The sequence below is a fragment of the Xiphophorus hellerii genome, chromosome 12 (genome assembly GCF_003331165.1).
Source record: "Xiphophorus hellerii strain 12219 chromosome 12, Xiphophorus_hellerii-4.1, whole genome shotgun sequence".
NCBI classification, from domain to species: domain Eukaryota; kingdom Metazoa; phylum Chordata; class Actinopteri; order Cyprinodontiformes; family Poeciliidae; genus Xiphophorus; species Xiphophorus hellerii.
This window is the reverse complement of record NC_045683.1, coordinates 325,492-338,550: the sequence shown is the minus strand read 5'-3', so window position 1 is coordinate 338,550 and position 13,059 is coordinate 325,492. Positions and strand designations below refer to the sequence as shown.

The 13,059-nt window shown below is 47.7% G+C and overlaps 1 protein-coding gene and 1 long non-coding RNA gene across 5 annotated transcripts; one reads left to right on the top strand and one right to left on the bottom strand.

The window, feature by feature from the left end:
• Window positions 1–1,190: 1,190 nt before the first annotated feature.
• LOC116729338 (nucleus accumbens-associated protein 2-like) lies at window positions 1,191–13,042 on the top strand. Of its 4 annotated transcripts, XM_032577798.1 has the most exons (9): window positions 1,191–1,442; window positions 1,591–1,618; window positions 4,663–5,309; window positions 5,850–6,046; window positions 10,845–11,098; window positions 11,413–11,589; window positions 11,666–11,771; window positions 12,178–12,275; window positions 12,379–13,042. In XM_032577798.1, the coding sequence occupies exons 3-9, from the start codon at window positions 4,863–4,865 to the stop codon at window positions 12,987–12,989; spliced, it is 1,890 nt and encodes a 629-aa protein (XP_032433689.1). In that variant the 5' UTR covers window positions 1,191–1,442; window positions 1,591–1,618; window positions 4,663–4,862; the 3' UTR covers window positions 12,990–13,042. The 4 variants fall into 4 exon arrangements, with proteins under 4 accessions (XP_032433689.1, XP_032433691.1, XP_032433690.1 ...); XM_032577800.1 differs by lacking the exon at window positions 1,591–1,618; XM_032577799.1 differs by lacking the exons at window positions 1,191–1,442; window positions 1,591–1,618 and adding an exon at window positions 1,650–1,671.
• Window positions 9,714–10,910, bottom strand: LOC116729343 (uncharacterized). Its single transcript, XR_004341138.1, has 2 exons — window positions 10,823–10,910; window positions 9,714–9,830 (listed from the first exon to the last, which is right to left on the bottom strand). It is a non-coding gene; the product is annotated as an uncharacterized LOC116729343 (long non-coding RNA).
• Window positions 13,043–13,059: the final 17 nt, after the last annotated feature.

Genomic DNA, 13,059 nt, shown 5'->3' with positions numbered 1-13,059 from the left:
TTGTGTTTCTAGTAAGACCGTTAATCTGACGCACAGCTACATCCGCTAATGGCAACAATGAAGCAGCTTCTCCCAGTAAATTTCTGCTTCTGAACAATCCAATTGGAAAACACTATTGTGTTAAAGTTGTGCTAAAGGGGGCGTGCTGTGGTGGTGCAGCGGGTTAGCACGCCCCACGTTTGGAGGCTTTAGTCCTCGACGCGGACATCGCGGGTTTGACTCCCGGTCCCGACGACCTTTACCGCATGTCTTCCCCCCGCTCCTCACCCTCCTTCCTGTCTGCCTACTGTAGAAAAAATACGAGCCACTAGCGCCGCAAAAACTCTTCAGAGAAAAAAAGAATCTGGTCAGACTGGTCAAAGAAGAGCCCTCTGGCCCCAGTGGGGCCCATTTTGACCCAGTAGGACCCATCCTGTCCCAGTGGGGCCCATGCAGCTGACTCTGACTTTGGGTGAGAACCAGAACCTCCTGACAGCGACCTGGGCCTCAGGAACACTGCAGCCGGTGCAGATGCTTCCACCGGGTCTGAACCACAATCTGGTGAAGCAACAGATTATTCTGTTCCCTCAGAACTGCACCATGTGACTCCCCCTAGAACCTGAACCGGTCCAGTTCTGGGTTCTGGACCAGCACATCCCAGCTGGAGTTTAAGTGTCTTTCTGGGGACCGTTTGGGTCGATCTGGACCTCTGATCTGGTTCTGGTCCAAAGGCTTTTCCTCCCAAAACTGAAACGTCCTCATGTGAAACAATGTTGTCAGCAGGAAGCTATAGCGCAACACACACACACACACACACACACACACACCTACAGTAAGAGTCCTCATTAAGCCTCTACTGTCCGTCTCCTTGATGCTACTGAGACGTTTAGATTCAGACCCTCAGACAGGATGTCTCGTGTTAGAAACTGAGGTGTGTGTGTGTGTGTGTGTGTGTGTGTGTGTTCGGGGTGTGTGGCTGGCACACAGGCGCAGTATGCACGCTATGTACTCGGCATGCCAACTCAGCCTCGGCACTGCAATGCAGCGCTGTGCATTTGGCCAAGTCATGCCACACTCACACACACACTGAGACATGCACACACGTGCGCTGATCTCTGTGAGACGACATGTGTTGTGTGTGTGTGTGTTCGGCGTGTGTTTCCGGTTGATTGTCAACCTTGCAGTGTTTGGGTCTCTGCAGCGGCGAGCTGCGATGTCTCTCAGCCTCTGCAGGGCAGTTAGCCGCATTAGCTCCCTGCTTGTCCTCAGATGACTCCTCCTCCTCCTCCTCTTCCTCCTCGGCTGTCTGCTGTATCCCTGCCTCCCCCCTCCTCTTCCTCCCCTCCTGTGACACACCAGACGATGCATTGACTGAGCGGAGGAGAAGAAGAAAACCTCTCCCAGCCTGCCAGCCGTCCTGCCTGCTGCATGGAGACGGAGAGGAGGAAGGGGAGCAGAAGGAGGTGAGGAAGGAGCAGTCTGCTTGTCTCTGGGACGGATGAGTTGTCTTTTAACTCATCTGTCTCTTTGTCATCCTGTCTCTGTGTTTACACTGCTGTCTCCCTGCCACCCGTCTATCTCTACGTCCTCGTCCGTCTGCTGGACTACCAGAACGTTGACCAGAACTCTGCAGGACCAGGTGAGTCCGGCTTGGAACCGCGGGGAGGTGAGGTCTGCTCAGTCTGGACTGAAGTAAGGGAGGACCGCCTAGCCAACCGGGGACGTCCCTCTGGCATCCACAACACTTTTCTGCTGGGGTCGTTGGTGTCTTGGTTGGTTAAAGTCCAACTTTCTGAGACAGAACTAGACAGAACTCCTGGAGCAGATTTAGATTAAAATCGCTGTAAAGTTGGTATTTCAGTACTCATGACTGAAGTACATTCAGAAGTATGTCTGGACCTGGGAGTGTCTGGATTCAGGGTCCCTCTGAACCAACCAATTCCTCCTCCTTCCTGATGTTCTCACAATGTCCATCACTATTAGGTCCAGCTGGTTGGACATAATCTGTTTATGGGTCTGGAAGTCCCAGAGGACCTTAGCGTTATCCAGGAAGTGTCGCCATAATCCACCTGGCTGAGGGCTCCCTACAGGCAGCACCTGGCACCCAGCTGGTAGGTGTTGGGCTGTTTCAGGGTGTCTTTGCTTAGCAGCCTCTGGTTTCTGTCTCTTCTGGTAGAACCTGGCCTCTACCTGTCCTGCTGCTGCAATGACCAGTGCTTCTGCATTGTCCTTCATTTCAGACCAGCCTGGTTTCTGGTAGAACTTCTTGATATCAGCGCCTCTGTGTCATGCAGCTTGTTTCTTTGTTTCTCTATGAGGGTACCTCCTGGTCCTTCTCCTGCACTTCCTGCTGTACTCCAGGATCTCTGGTGTTTTGACCTCCCTCCTTACTCTTGGCATACTGTCAGGATGTTGGACTGGCATGCTACAGCTGTTGCATGGTGCTTTCCAGTTTTGATACCAGTGGCTTGCAGCTATTCTGCCAGCAAGGTACCTGATGGCTGGTAAGGTGTGGTACTGGCCATTCCCTTGTTTTTCTCACCAGAGGCAGACTACCTTGTGGCCCATCAAGGTTGGAGTTTCCTTGGGGATCCCAGGGTTCTTGTAGCTGTCTAAAAGGTCTGCTGTGGAGGTTCAATCACTTCAGGTCCTCTCTTGGATACCAGAGGAACCGAATCCTTGCTGTGGATTCAGATTCGGTGGATCAGTGAGCATAAAACTTGAGCTGTTTCTGTAGTCACTCAGATCCCCTCAGATCTCCCAGCTGAGGGGTTTATTTAAAGATCAACCAAGAAGGAACCTGCTACCTGACTCTCAATCACCTGCTTCACACAGCAAAATTTTAAAATTGTTGCCGATTTAGAAACTCCCGGATACATGACAGTTAAACATGTTAGCTGTAGGTTTTGTCATACAGCAAAACCGATTTCAGAAGGGAAATTTCACAAATCCTGCAGAGACCAAATGTGAGTTCAGAGTAAGCAAACATGGCTGATCAGAGAGAAGCAATTGCAATAATATGTAAACTATATTCAACAGAGAAAAAACAGAAAGACGTCTCCAACATCTACCGGACGCTCTGGTGTACCATGGCAGTTTTTCCCCCTAGGTCTATCTTTAGAACTATCACAATAATTGTCCTTAAGATTGCTGGAAGGGAAAGTCATGACAAAAATCAGCATAAAGATCTCATGTGAACTAGGCATTAGCAACCCTGACTTGGAGAAACATTGTGGAAGGATGAGTCTTTGGACGGCATAGATCAACAACAGATATAGGAAATGACTAATACCCAGTAAGAGGAAGAGAAGCACAGAAGAATAGAGCAGCAGAAGAAGAGAGAGGAACAGAGGCCAGGTTCTACCATACCAGAGGGTGCAGAGCAAAGACTCCCTTGAAACAGTTCGACACCTACCAGCTGGGTGCCAGGTGCTGCCTACAAGGAACGCCTCAACCAGGTGGTCTACAGGAGGTGCCCTGGTCAGAGTGGAGACACCACAGAGATGGAGAAGGACAAAGCTAATGTCCAGTTAGCCTTCCAGACCCTGACAGACGGCTAACAAACCCAACGGACACTGAGGCGATGTAGAAGAAGGGAGAAGTCAGAGACATTCTGATCCCAAGATGTTTGAGACATCAAATCCTAAAGCTGAGGAGTTGGAGAAATTTCCCAGTGGTCCCAGTTTGGTGAGGTGATTCCAGAACTGGGAGAACAGCGTCTACAATGTCAGTGCTGAAGAACCAGAGATCCAGTTCAGACAACCCTAGATGTTTGTAGAACACATAAGATGGGATCACCAGAAACCATGTGTTGAGTTGATGCCTGGGCCGCACAGCAAGGGTTCTATGATTTTTGTCCGATTTTTCCCTTCCGATGATCTTAAACATACTCTAATTACCGTGATAACTCCAGAGATAATCTCAGGAGGTCTTCCCGTCATGTGTTCAGAGTGTTCTGGTCTGCTAGGAAGGACCTCGGACCGCACCCATCTAAAATCAAGGATAGTCAACATGTTGGCTTGTCTTAGCCTGATGAATGTGACATGTGACCAATCAGAAAGCAACAGAAACACTGTGGGGAATCCAACACGCAGAAAACAAAACAACAACCATGGCATACCAGGAAGTCTGGTGGATCTCGGAGACGACTTTTTATTTTGTCTCTGTTTACCATAGTTCACCAATTATTGGGAAGAAGCTCTTGCTTCTTCCCAATAATCGGCCATGTTTGTTTACTCTGAGCTCACGATGGTCTCAAGAGGTTGTGAGAGATTTCCTGTCTGATATCTGGATGCTGGTGAGTGAAATGGGTTAATGTGTTGCTCTGGCAGTGTGGCTCCATAACACACTGTACAACCAAACTTGTTGTAGCTGAGAGCTTTTATCTCCAGGTGGGGGGTCTCTCAGGTGTTTAAGGTCTCGCCGTGTGAACCAGGCATTAGGAGGTGGACCTGGAAGCCAGAGGCTCCCGAGGAGCTAGAGGACCAGGTTTCCCATCGTCCATGATGAAACATCAATATACCAGGAACATCAGAAATGATTATGGTGGCTCCATGTATTTAAAGTGTTTAATTGTAACTTTTAGTGCCTGACGGCAGAGTCTGCTGGTTTCATTTACTCACTGGTGAAGGAAGGAAATGTGATGACTAGTTCTCTTCTTCTTCTTCTTCTTCTGTCTTTCAGCTTGTTCACAGTTCTTCATAGGATCCTCCTGCATCCCACCAGACCTGCTGCCGGCTCCTCAACCTCCTCAACCTCCCTGGGCTCTGACCTCATGGATCTGAAACCTTTGTCAGGACTCTTATGCAGCATTCCTGACACTTAACCACATCCGGTGTTGACCCCTGCTCCAGTTTCCTGTCCTGCAGAGCGCGGCATCCATCATGGCAGAGGGGCTGCTGCAGGTGGAGATCCCAGACTTCGGCAGCAGCGTGTTGGGCAGCCTGAACGAGCAGCGGCTGCTGGGCCACTACTGCGACGTCTCCATCCTGGTCCAGGGACAGGCCTTCAAGGCGCACCGGGCCGTCCTGGCGGCCTCCTCGCTCTACTTCAGAGACCTCTTCAGCTCTGTGGCCGACCCCTCCTCCTCCTCTTCCTCGCCGTCCTCCTCCCAGGCCGTCTTTGAGCTTCCGTCGTCGGTGACGCCGGCGTGTTTCCAGCAGATCCTGTCGTTCTGCTACACCGGACGGCTCAGCATGGCCGCCAGCGAGCAGCTGGTGCTCATGTACACCGCCGGCTACCTGCAGATCCAGAACATCGTGGAGCGAGGCATGGAGCTGATGATGATGAAGGCGTCCTCCTCATCCTCTCCTCTGTGCTGCGACTCTCAGGTGAACACCAGGAACTGCATCACATCAACATTACGTCATTTATTTATTTAACACTTAAAAACTATGTACACCCCATAAGTTTGTGCACCCACTTTGAGCAGCAGTAACTCCCACATTGTTGTGGAGGAAGTTTAGCCTGGAGATCCCACCATAGCGTTACATGCTGAGGCCTGGACTTTGACTAGGCCGGTTGGTTTTAGATCTGCTGCGATGTCTGGATCCTGCTTTTGTGGATAACCCGGTTTGGACCAAACCTGCTGGACTTCCTTCCAGACGGTTTTGAATTATTTTACATGAAAGTTAAATCAGGTCATGTGACCTTTGGTAACTCTGGTCTGTTGACCCTGCTGCCATCTGCTGGGTGAATCTGCTGTTCACATATGATTGGAAACATTTTCTTATTACTTTCATCTTCATGTCTCTCCATGGCAGACAGCTCCCTCTGGTGGATGTTGGTGTAACTGCAGTTGCAGCTCTGAGGCAGATTGTTGAGCATCGTCATCGTCTCACTTCCTCCCTTTATGTATTAATATAAAACAGACGACTTCAGCAGACGAGCTGGGGGGGGTTGATGCCCCCGTGGCGCAGCAGCAGCACAGCGCCCCCCAGCTGCAGGAGGTCAGTCCTGACCAGCCGTCTCTGAGCCCGGAGGAGCTGCTGCTGGCTGTCAGCAGGATCAAGCAGGAGAGATCCGACACGCCTCCGGCCGAGGAGAGCGGAGGAGCAGAGGAGGCCAGGTGAGAAATGTTTTTCAGCTTCTCTCTTCTATTTACTTCAGCTCAGCTCACAGTTTTTAACAAATTCTGGAGCTTTCTGTGAACTTCTAAATCTGCTCCTCCTTAGTCGCATCTATTCGGGCCTGATACTGCCTCTAGTGGCGTGGGGTGGTAACACAACTAATCTAATTACATTACTAAATCAGAATACCACAACGTCTTTATTATTTATTATTAATTCTGGTATTACTGGCACTGTAAAAGATAAATTATAAAACACCATATTTTTTCATTTTTTAAGGATGTAGAGCTAATTAAAATTACATAGAAAAGACCTTTATACACTGCCTGGCCAAAAAAAAGTCGCCACCTGGATTTAACTAAGCAAATAGGTTCAAGCCTCCTAGTGGATAAGTACTGCATAGGCGATTATCTTTCAGCTGGCAACAAGTTATTTAACCCCAGCTGATGCAATGAGTAACTCCTCATTTCTTAAACAACCATGGCAAAAGACACATCCTGTGGTCGTGGAAAAGACGATAGTCTGTTTAAGAAGGGTCAAATCATTGGCATGCATCAAGCAGAGAAAATATCTAAGGAGATTGCAGAAACTACTAGAATTGGGTTAAGAACTGTCCAACGCATCATTAAAAACTGGAAGGATGGTGGGGAACCATCGTCTTCCAGGAAGAAATGTGGTCGGAAAAAAATCCTGAATGATCGTGATCGGTGATTACTTAAACGTTTGGTCAAATCAAATCGAAGAAAAACAACAGCAGAACTCAGGAGTATGTTTAATTGTGAACGCAAAAGCATTTCCACACGCACAATGCGAAGGGAACTCAAGGGGTTGGGATTGAACAGCTGTGTAGCCGTAAGAAAACCTCTAATCAGTAAGGCTAACCAGAAAAAAAGGCTTCAGTTTGCTAGGGAGCATAAAGATTGGACTCTGGAGGAATGGAAGAGGGTCATGTGGTCTGATGAGTCCAGATTTACCCTGTTCCAGAGTGATGGGCGCATCAGGGTAAGAAGAGAGGCAGGTGAAGTGATGCATCCATCATGCCTAGTGCCTACTGTACAAGCCTGTGGGGGCAGTGCTATGATCTGGGGTTGCTGCAGTTGGTCAGGTCTAGGTTCAGCAACATTGTGTGCCCAAAGAATGAGGTCAGCTGACTACCTGAATATACTGAATGACCAGGTTATTCCATCAATGGATTTTGTCTTCCCAAATGGAACGGGCATATTCCAAGATGACAATGCCAGGATTCATGGGGCTCACATTGTGAAAGAGTGGTTCAGGGAGCACGAGACATCTTTTTCACACATGGATTGGCCACCACAGAGTCCAGACCTTAACCCCATTGAGGATCTTTGGGATGTGCTGGAGAAGGCTTTGCGCAGTGGTCAGACTCTCCCATCATCAATACAAGATCTTGGTGAAAGATTAATGCAACACTGGATGGAAATAAATCTTGTGACACTGCAGAAGCTTATTGAAACAATGCCACAGCGAATGCGGGCTGTAATCAAAGCTAAAGGCGGTCCAACAAAATATTAGAGAGTGTGACCATTTTTTGGTGGCGACTTGTTTTTTGGCCAGGCAGTGTATATTATAAATAATATCTATATATCTCCATCAATTATAGGAGGAACACATTAAATAAGGAGACATGAAAAACAACATGATCAACTATGAAAAAAATACTATTTGCAATAACGAACAAATTAATTAGATACACAGAAGAATAACAAATCAGGTTGTTACAACCAGGGTTGTTAAACAGATACAAACAAAAATTTTCATTTTTGCTTATGTGGTGCCATATATGTTATTGTAAGACATTTTTTGTTGGTAGAGTCTTATGTATAGGAAAAAATAAGATGAAACTATTTAATCTATCAAGGTGGACATTTTCCTTCAACTCTAAAACATTAAAATAAAACCATTCATAGAATCACAATATCAACATACTGTATTTTTATAGAGTAAAACACTTAGCATGCTACAGGTAAATGTTATCATTTATTTGGTTAAGAATAATTATTGCACTTTTAATAAATTACTTCTAATAGATGTTCTATATATTTACCAGAGGGAAACAGTAACGCCTTCATGAGCTCAGAGGTTCAAACTGATGAAAAAGGAAGGTGGATACTATCTACTAAAATATTCCAGCCATTTTTCATGTTCTTTCAGCAAAACAATTGAGACAAAGTCTCATATGACCAAACCAGCCAATGAGATGAAAAGTTAAAACTCTCAACATTGTCTTGTACACAAACTCTAGTTGGGTAACCCCAAGATCACTGGGACTCCTTAATAGATAAAGTCTCTGAAAACATTTCTTAAAAATATAGCCAGTGTTTTCAGCAAAGTTGAGCTGACTGTCCAGGAATGACCCGAGATATTTAATATTTGCCTCAGTTTCAACAGGTTGGCCATCAAGTGAAACTGGAACCACTTTCAGGTTTTGTTTATGTAACTTAATCATCTCTACTTCCTTAAGAAAATGAAAAATTAATAAATAATAAAGACTTTGTGGTATTCTGATTTAGTAATGTAATTATATTAGTTGTGTTACCACCCCACGCCACTAGAGGCAGTATCAGAATTGAAAAGATGTGACTAAGGAGCAGATTTAGAAGTTCACAGAAAGCTTCAGAATTTGTTAAAAACTGTGAGCTGAACTGAAGTAAATAAAAGAGAGAAGTTCAAAAACATGCTGAGAGAAGATATATCACAGATTTCAAAAGAAAATAAAAACGGGGTAATATAGGAAATAGCGCCCCCTTCACTTCTGGAGTGCAATGGTCCCATTTCCAAATAAGGTCTGAGACTGACAGTGGTCCGTCCCGCCCCTTCCTGTTTGCTGCAGCGAGGTTCTTCTCGATTAATCTCAGACCGCCAACATGGCGTCGAACGCGTACGCCTCGCTTTCTGTCCTCCAATCATTGGACTGCGCCGTGACGCCAGCAGCTTCGCTCCAACCAGACCTTTGTCCCATATGGACCTAACGAAGCGGGCCCAGGAATAGTGCTGAACGGTTTATGGGCTGCTTTTTAATGGACACAGATGCAGTACCGAACCGGACCGGCCCGAACCGGATCGACTTGATCATTAGTTGAAGATTTCTGAGCTCATTTTTGCTGCTATATTTTGTCTTCCTGCTTCAGTCTTTGGGTTTTTATCTTTCTTGTCAGGCAGTGGTGGGCACACCTGCATTAAGGCGCTAATAGCAAAACTAACTTTTTGTTTAGTCCTTTTTGCTAAAGATAGTGCAATAAATGTTTTCAAAGTTAGCAAAAAGGACTAAACAAAAAGTTAGCTTTGCTATTAGCGCGTTAATGCAGGTGTGCCCACCACTGCCTGACAAGAAAGATAAAAACCCAAAGACTGAAGCAGGAAGACAAAATATAGCAACAAAAATGAATGACGATGAATTTGTCCAGATACATTTCAAAGAACTAATTTACTTGTTTTGTAAACTTTGTAATGAAGTTCAATATCTGTGTTGAAGTTTTGCTTATTGACACTGTAGTGAGATGTTTACATTCATGCTTTTATTTTGAAGTTTTGTTTACTCTGCAGTTTTATTTCCTCATCTCATTATCTCTTGTTTTCCAATAACTTTATTTAAAACAAGAAACATACTGTAAAAAAATAAAAATGACAGTAGAGAAGAAGAAATAACCATAAATATTTATGATTTATTTCTTTAAAATGGGGACAAAGTACAAAATACATGAAGCTGAAAGGAAAGATGCATTGTTCTACTGGTCCGGTAGCTCTGGTGCTAATTTCCACCTGTAATCCCCAGGTGATTAAAGAGATATGAAGAATCAGCCGGATGCTGATATAAATACATACCAATAATAAGTAGAATATCTAACGTCATTACAGAACATCAAAATGTCAAAATTAATTTTGTGTCTCAGGGCAGAAATAATTAATTTGATTTATTTCAAGAAAACAATCAATCAGTAGGACAGGAGAATATGTGCAAACATAACCAAGAACAAAATAGTTTATTTTTCGGTTTGAAGGGCGAAGAAGTGAATCCAACATTTCAGTTGATCTAATTGGCTTTAGCTTTCAAACTTGGTTTAAATTCTGTCACTAATTTTTCTACTCTATTTAAACTGCACTTTGAAGTAATTTTCAATATTTCTAATGAAAAGAGCTCATCATATTCTTCCAGTAAGAACAAATCTGACCCCATCAAAACCAGATTCCATGTTCTGACGTGCTGTGCTAATGACTCCTGGTTGAAGATGGCGCATTTTAGCGTTAGCGTCCACTAAATGCTAGGTTGGTGCGCTTCTCTAGCGTTAGCGTTGGTGCGCTTCTCTAGCGTTAGCGTTGGTGCGCTTCTCTAGCGTTAACGTCCACTAAATGCTAGGTTGGTGCGCTTCTCTAGCGTTAGCGTTGGTGCGCTTCTCTAGAGTTAGCGTCCACTAAATGCTAGGTTGGTGCGCTTCTCTAGCGTTAGCGTTGGTGCGCTTCTCTAGCGTTAGCGTCCACTAAATGCTAGGTTGGTGCGCTTCTCTAGCGTTAGCGTTGGTGCGCTTCTCTAGCGTTAGCGTCCACTAAATGCTAGGTTGGTGCGCTTCTCTAGCGTTAGCGTTGGTGCGCTTCTCTAGTGTTAGCGTCCACTAAATCCTAAGTTGGTGCGCTTCTCTAGCATTAGCGTTGGTGCGCTTCTCTAGCATTAGCGTCCACTTAATGCTGAGCACCAGCAGAGCTACATTTTATGATTGGTGTTTTAGTGCAGTTAGCTCTTTAGCATCAGTACTCACCATGTCGCTGTGTCTCCGTCAGAGTGGACGTGGAGCTGCAGTCCTCCAGGAGCGGCTCTCTGTGCTACCTGAGCGCAGGAGGCGGTCTGGTTCCGGGGCTGCAGTCCTACCTGCTGGCCGGCGCCGGACGCTCCAGTCCAGGAGGGTCCAGCGTCCCCGCGGACTCGCCTCCCTCCCAACCGCCGACCGAGGAGGAGCTGGAGGAGGATTACTATGGCAACGCAGTTCATCCGGGGCTGTACCAGCACATCTATGGTCACACTGGAAACCCCTACAGTGAGTTCATGGGCCCGGTCCGGAACCAGCTGGCACCACCGGGTCCGGAACCAGCTGGCGCCACCGGGTCCGGAACCAGCTGGCGCCACCCGGCCCGGAACCAGCTGGGTCGTCTGGTTCTCTGGTCATGTTTGGATATTTTGTGTCTCTGCTGTCTTTCAAGACCAGCTGATCAGGTGACGGGGCCATCTAGAAGAGACTCCAGGGGCCCCGGACCTTTAGAGCCGTAGACTCGGGGCCCCGGACCTTTAGGGTTCTTGGTAAATATTTAGGTGTCTTGTGTTTCCTCTCCCCTCCTGACTTTAACGGTCTAGTTCAAGAAAAGCTGGAGCTGCTGCCCCTCCCATTGGCTAACGAGCGCCGGCCCTGCGTTCTGGTTGGCCGGGACAACATGGCGCTGCCCGCCAGCCTGATCAGCCAAATCGGCTACCGGTGCCATCCGTCGCTCTACGCCGAGGGAGATCCTGGAGAGAAGGTGGAGCTGGTGGCAGGTGCGTTGTCATGGTAACAGCATCATAAGGAAGTCAGCGCATCATTTGACTCGTCGACATCTTCTGGTACCTTCAGGTTCAGGTGTGTTCATGACCAGAGGTCAGCTGATGAACTGTCACCTTTGTGCCGGAGTCAAACACAAGGTGCTGCTACGGAGGCTGTTGGCCACTTTCTTCGACAGGTAAGAACCAGGACCAGGACCAGGACCAGACCTAGAACCAGAACCAGGACCAGAACCAGAACCAGAACCAGGACCAGACCTAGAACCAGAACCAGGACCAGAACCAGAACCAGAACCAGAACCAGGACCAGACCTAGAACCAGGACCAGAACCAGGACCAGGACCAGACCTAGAACCAGAACCAGGACCAGGACCAGACCTAGAACCAGAACCAGAAAAAAGACCAGGACCAGAACCAGACCTAGAACCGTGACCAGAACCAGTTCATGAGGGTTTTGTCTCATCTTTGTTGTTTCTGTTTCTCAGAGAAACTTTGTCTTTGTGTTTTAATATTCCTGCAGATCCATTAGACGCCATCTTATTCTCACATAAACTCCCTCTGATTGGCTTATTTTGGTCTCCATAGAAACACCCTGGCCAATAGCTGCGGAACAGGGATTCGCTCGTCCACCAACGATCCGAGTCGGAAACCTCTGGACAACCGAGTGTTGAACACGGTCAAACGTAAGAATGTCGGCAACAAACTGATGATCTGCCTTCATCACACACTGAAGCTCCTCTCCCTCCTCTTCATCTTCTCCCTCCTCTTCCTCCTCCTCTTCCTCAGTGTACTGTCAGAACTTTGCTCCCAACTTCAAGGAAAGTGAGATGAACGTCATTGCCGCTGACATGTGCACAAACGCCCGCAGAGTTCGTAAGCGCTGGCTCCCAAAGATCCAGTCGCTCCTCCCTGATGGCTTGCCCTCCTCCGCATCATCCCATCCCCGTAAGGGGAAGAGAGGAGGAGCAGGAGGAGCAGGAGGAGCAGGAGGAGCAGGAGGAGAGCGGCCCGGTGGCAGCCCCTTTGAGCTGGACTTGCGGCAGCTCAGCGCCTCCTACCTCAGCCTGGAGGCGCCGGTCTACACGGAGCGCCGTGAGAGGGAGGCGGCAGGGGAGAAGGAGAAGGAGGCCCACCTTCCTCACCTGCAGTTCGCCGGCTCCCGGGGAGGAGAGGGGGGGCCGGAGGAGGAGGAGGGGCTGATGGGGGGGGAGACAGATGGGGAGGAAAGGCAACAGACTGAACAGCCCCCAAACCTGCCCCTCTCCCTGTCCTCCTCCCTGTCCTCCTCTTCCTCCTCCTCACACCCCTCCCCTCAGCCTGCAGAGCCCGCCCCCCCTCACAGGGGATTGGCTGACACAGATATGAGGGGGGAGGGGCCTACGGAAGACAGCCAATAAGCATCCTAATGCATCTGCCTACCTGTCTGTAAATAAAACAATAGCTACCTGGCTCCACCTCTCCGTCTAC